At 35.8% G+C, this 5,659-nt stretch overlaps 1 protein-coding gene across 1 annotated transcript in view; it reads left to right on the top strand.

Annotated features, from left to right (window-relative positions):
- LOC106465867 overlaps nucleotides 1-5,446 on the top strand; it is a 10,958-nt gene extending 5,512 nt beyond the window's left edge. Inside the window, exon 3 of the mRNA XM_022393824.1 lies at nucleotides 2,926-5,446. Coding sequence (XP_022249532.1) covers nucleotides 2,926-5,446 — 2,521 coding nt within the window. The remainder of the gene's footprint in view (nucleotides 1-2,925) is intronic.
- The last annotated feature ends 213 nt before the right edge of the window (nucleotides 5,447-5,659 follow it).

The following is a 5,659-nucleotide window of genomic DNA, read 5'->3' as shown; positions in this document are numbered from 1 at the left end:
CAATAAATTTAAGTGAGTTTAAGAAAGAAGCTGGATAATATATGAATGATAAGGGATGGTTTTAAAATTAAAAAAAAATTAATTCAGTTTATAGGATGGAACAGTCGAGATGGACCAATAGGTCCCATGTTGTCATGTTATGTTAATTATGTCTAGCCATGTGTTCAAACGTTCTTTCAATCTCGTTGAAAGCTGTCGGTTAGTTTCTATGATGCAAGAACTACTACAGTCTTTAAATTTAATTTGATACAGTGATCCTGATGTGTCATGGTCACTAAAGCCTATTGAGCGGTTAAATATTCTTAGTTGTATAACAAAGAGTTTTTACGATCCCCATTTTTTTAAGACCGTGGAAGGAATTCTAATGATGGTAAACTCCTGGGTGTGAAATCCTTACTATCAAAAACGTGAATTGTGGAATTCATAGCTTTTTTTTCCAAAAAACTATTTTAAAATGAAAGCTTCATTCTCGACTGTGAATGTAATGTCTTTAAGAGCTATAAAAATGTTAGCCACAAAACGAATCGAGAAACTAGAGAATGGAGAGTAAAAATATGTTGTTCATCTCGTCAGTTTTATTTCTTTTCCTAACTTAAAAAAAAACGTGTTTAAATTTCAACTTACATCATAAAATTAGTGTTCTTCCAAAATAGTAAATAGAACTTTATTATCCGCAGAAAATAAATTACAGGACGAAGAGACAAGGCTTTGTGAATTTAGAAATCCCCCCTTTATTATGTGTTGCCATAAATCCTTAATTTTCACATGCTATCCAGAAAATGTGTTCAGTAATTGTTAGATAGCTTGGTGTTGATTGTAAAGTAAAATTATATTTCCTACCTGGGAAAATAGTTGATCAATTTCTTTGAAACTGACAATGACACATCAATATCAGTTTATTGAATTAAATCGAATAACCGTGATATGTTTTGTATAGCATTTGAAAGCTCCCTCTCACGAGTTTTAACACAATCAGTACTTTGATTTTGAAGCTGGTGAATTCATTGATAAAGAAAAAGATTAAAGAAACTCTATTTATCAAAAGCAAAAGCCTAATATTAATAAACGTACAGGTGTACGCTTATATTTATTCTAATTTTGGTTTTCTTTACTTAGCTGTCTATTATATTATTGTTTAATGACGTAATATCATTACTGATATTGTAACACGAGTTTGAAGTTTTGTGCGATTCTATTCGAAGTTTGTCACCTAATAATTCCAGGAAAACCTAACGAAAATAAGTATTAAAAAAGAGGGTTTTGAACATATTTAATTGTTTATCCGTAAGTAAAAGAATATTATGAAGTTGAAATAATATCTTACGTATAGTTAGTGTATAAGATTTTTTATGGTCGTTGAAAATGGTTTCCACAACTTACTAAAGAAGAAATAAAACATTACTATTACAAAATTTTACTTTAAAGGTAAAAACAGTTTACAGAAAATAAAAGATAAGTTCCTGTTATCCTCAGTCATACAAAGAGTAAAGCGTTATCATTAAATGCGCTGAAATAAGGTTCGAAACAACATTTAATTACTTTTAACAATGCAGTTGGTATAACGTCAGGACATAAAAAGTAAATCATCCGAACAAAAAAAGCACATCTACGTGAAAGAAAACTTCAATTAAAGTTCTTCTGTATAATTTTACGCCGTTTGGAGCACTATTTATATAGAAAGTCGTATTTACTACTTTGAGTGTTAGTTTGAATTCTTAAATTTAGATAAGGAAATGCTGCTCTAAATTGTTTTCCTTGCGATACAATAACGTCGTGGTACAAAAACAGTTTTACAGGGGCATTCGTTATATTCTGATCTATTTTCCATTTTACTTTCAGTAAAACGTGTATATTTTTCCAATTTTTAATCGAACGTTCTTTAAGAGAGATTGCCAGTTCAGTCATTTCTCAGCCAGATATTACTTTTTTAATGTGCACGCTTTAAACGCACATTCGATATGTTGTTTCGAAAAGTTCTTCCAGAAATCAGCATATTTTCCGAGTATGATGTCATAAGCTAAGTTACCTTATGATCATGCCCCCAGAACATTATCGCGTTTATTGGGTCATGGGCTAATGTTATATTATCCTTATGCTAAATCTCTAGAAGGGTCACTTATTTTAACCACTCGCACCTCTATACAGTAGTACGTTGTCTGTCAGTCAGTCAGTAGACTAAAATGACGTCAAATAAGGGACACTTAACGGTGGAATTTGTACTGTCGTGACGTCAGTAAAACGTGCGCATGCCATGAATCACGAGAAGAATTATGCACTCTGTAGGCTAAAACATAGCGTGACATATGAACTTGAAAAGCAATAAATAAAAATATCTGTTACTCTTAATTTTGGTATTATTTACTCTTTATTTACACTTTCGGGGACATTGCGGAAGTTCATCTAGTTTTAAGTGTTATATCCTGAATTATACTATAATTATGACGTTGTTTTTTCTGTCAGGATAACTCTTGTAATGAGAAGCTATAATTATGATTTTTTCAGTCAGGCTGACTATTGTAATGAGTTAAGCTATAATTATGATGTTTTTTCTGTCAGGCTAAATCGTGTAAAGAGTTAAACAATAATTGGGATGGGTTTTCTGTCAGGCTAACTCTTGTAATGAGTTAAGTTATAATTACGATGTTGTTGTTTTTTTTGTCAGACTAACTCTTGTAATGAGTTAAGTTATAATTACGATGTTGTTTTTTCTGTCAGGCTAACTCTTGTAATGAGTTAGGCTATAATTATGATGTTTTTTCTGTCAGGCTAACTCTTGTAATGAGTTAGGCTATAATTATGATGTTTTTTTTCTGTCAAGATAACCCTTGTAATGAGTACGTAAGTAAACAATGCTTTAATGTTTAGCATTACTTTGTATTCTTATAATTACGAATTCCATACTAAACTTTTTTTTCGTTGTTTTAGTGGCAGCGCCACTTGTTATGGTGGCCATCTACAAATCTTAGACAGCAGAAGCCAAGGGGATGAAGTGCGTGTGTTTCCAAACGAAAGATTTTCCAAACCAATATCTAACTTCAATCAAGTCAATAAACGCTATTTTTCCGTTTTCAATACAACCAGACAAAACTGGTCAGGACCTGGCTATTTCTGTGGACAAATGATTGGTCAAAGCGTCAGTTATATTTCTAATGGAAACAATGTTACTTTGGTTATTTTTCTACCAAGCAGAACCTCGTGGCGCCCGCAGTCTTTCAGTTTGTACTTAACCTATAGGTTTCTTACCCGCACTACAATAGAGTCTGTGGACGACACTTTATTTTTCGGAATAAAAGAAACCGACGTGAGTTGCAGCCGGGAGTACAAAGACTGTGATAAACAGAAATGCTTGATTCATTCTCCCAATTTTCCTGGAACGTATCTCCGGAACATTACATGCTCGTATTTGATAAAACAAGTAAATTCAGTTCCAGGATTCCAGATTCAGATAATTCTCTTTCAAAAAAATGAATATAAAATTTCAATAGCCAGCGGCCTTCCTAATAGTGGCGCCATCTATCATTGGTCCTTGACATCCGAATGTCCTCGTGACGTAGTTCGTGTTTACGATGGTCCAACGGCTCGTTTTCCAGTAATAGCAGAGTTCTGTGGTTCTGGGTCACTGGCGCCAATTACTTCAAGCAGAGAAAATCTTCTTGTCCACCTCCATAGTGTAGACTACCATCGGCTTCACGAGTCTCGGTTGGAATTGGAGGTTGGAGTAAAAGCTGTTCCCAAGCCATTTTGGCGCATGTCAAACAAAGAGTGCGCTTTCTTCATCGATGGTTCGATTCTCGCTAAACGCCAAGGACTGCTTGAAAGCCCTCAGCATACTGTACCACCAAACACCACCTGTACCTACATATTACGTGGAAGGTCATCGTATGATCGTGTATGGATTTATTTCGTTTCGTATTTCGTTGAAGACAGACATCCTTGGTCCATGGGTTCAGAACTCTGCGATACTGGAAAATTAGAACTGATTGGTGTGTCCGAAACTGCGTCATCACTAAATACAACAAATAAGACATATTGTGAAAAGAGCTTCCCGCCCCTCTGTCCCCATGCGTCAGATACAGTGGGTATGGTTCCTCTCCGTCCATGTCGCTATCCGGAGGAAAGTATTTTATCGTCAGATTCAGTCCTGGTGATTAGAGTACACTATCCTCGACTGACTGAATTAACTACAAAACAGCCTTCTTTAAAGGCTCAGTACGAGTTTATAGATACACATCAGCCAGGAAACGCAGTTGAGACCTCGCTGTGTGATCGTGTCATTGATGGTCACGTTTTCAAACATGGTTCTTTATCTTCTTCTAGAAACACATTTCACTTTGGCCGTGGAGGCCGCAAACACGTCACATGTTCTTACACTCTTGTGGGCTCGAAATTCTCGCGAGTTATTATTACCATAACAAAGTTATTTACGCCATCATCGACTTGTCAGATGATTCTAGATAATTCAACTTCACGGACAACATGCAAGGAATTCGATCTTTCTCCTCAACCAAACTCGTTTCTTAAAGTTCGAGAAAACTGGTCTGGGATGGATTTTTCTATTGGTTGCTTCTGTAATACAACAACCTCGAGTAAACCAATCGAACTGATGTCAACGAGTAATAATTTAACTTTAACTTTTACGGTGGTGGGCATGAACGTATCACATGACTTCAATCACTTTTATTTTGAAGCGTCTTATCGTTTCGTTTTTTCCAATATTTGTAATGCTGTCTCTTTCCAACGAAACGGTTCCATAGGAGAACTCGTGTTTAACGTTTCACAACTACTATCTGGTGGATTCCGATGCAGGTGGTCAGTTGTTTCTTCTTACGGTAAAAGTTTGTACTTGACATTTCGAGGTTTTAACGCTTCGTACGGGTGTTTTCATGGCAATGTTTTAGTGATATACATAAATGATATACAAATGCCAATTGCTACAGTGTGTGTGAATGGAACTGACCAACTGTTTACTGTTGACACGAATTCTGTTTATGATGAAATGCCTTTGCCGAAACCCGACAGGCACAGAAGAGATTACATATCTATTGAAACGTTTATAAATTCCCCACAAACAATTCGCTTAGAGTGGTTAGAGCTCGCCAAACCATCTTTAAAGATTCAGTCTGGCCAATCCTTGAGGAACATCAATTGCCTAGTCAGGTGTCCAGAAATCAACGCTTGCATCAGTCCTGACCTCTGGTGTGATGGCACCAAACATTGTCCATCAGGGTATGACGAGTCACCCGAACACTGCAAGAAATTTCCGGTGTTATATTTTGCTGTAGGAAGTGGCGTCACTTGTTTTCTTCTTCTTTTGTTTTTCGTCTACCTGTTCGTCCACTGTCGTCATCGCGGGAGAAACAACCACGTCATCCGAGTTCCAACGTTTGATGTTTTTGAACTTGAAGGATACCACAGCAACAGATCTAACAGACGCTTGCGTTATTAGCCAAGGATTCATCACTCTGTTCTTTATCACAATTTTAAAGAAGGTTTTGAAGATGATTGCGTTCCACATAAAGAATGAAATTTATAAATCATAATGTAAGTTTTCTAAGTTGTGTGTAGTTGGAGCTCAAAATGTCCTCTGCCTTGAATTAAAAAGCTAAGGTTTGCTAAACTTACAAGTGGTTAAGAAATGTAAGAAAAATATATCAGATGC

The sequence above is a fragment of the Limulus polyphemus genome, unplaced genomic scaffold (genome assembly GCF_000517525.1).
Source record: "Limulus polyphemus unplaced genomic scaffold, Limulus_polyphemus-2.1.2 Scaffold2081, whole genome shotgun sequence".
Taxonomy (NCBI): domain Eukaryota; kingdom Metazoa; phylum Arthropoda; class Merostomata; order Xiphosura; family Limulidae; genus Limulus; species Limulus polyphemus.
Note: the sequence above shows the minus strand (reverse complement) of the source record. Positions and strands in the feature narration are given on the sequence as shown.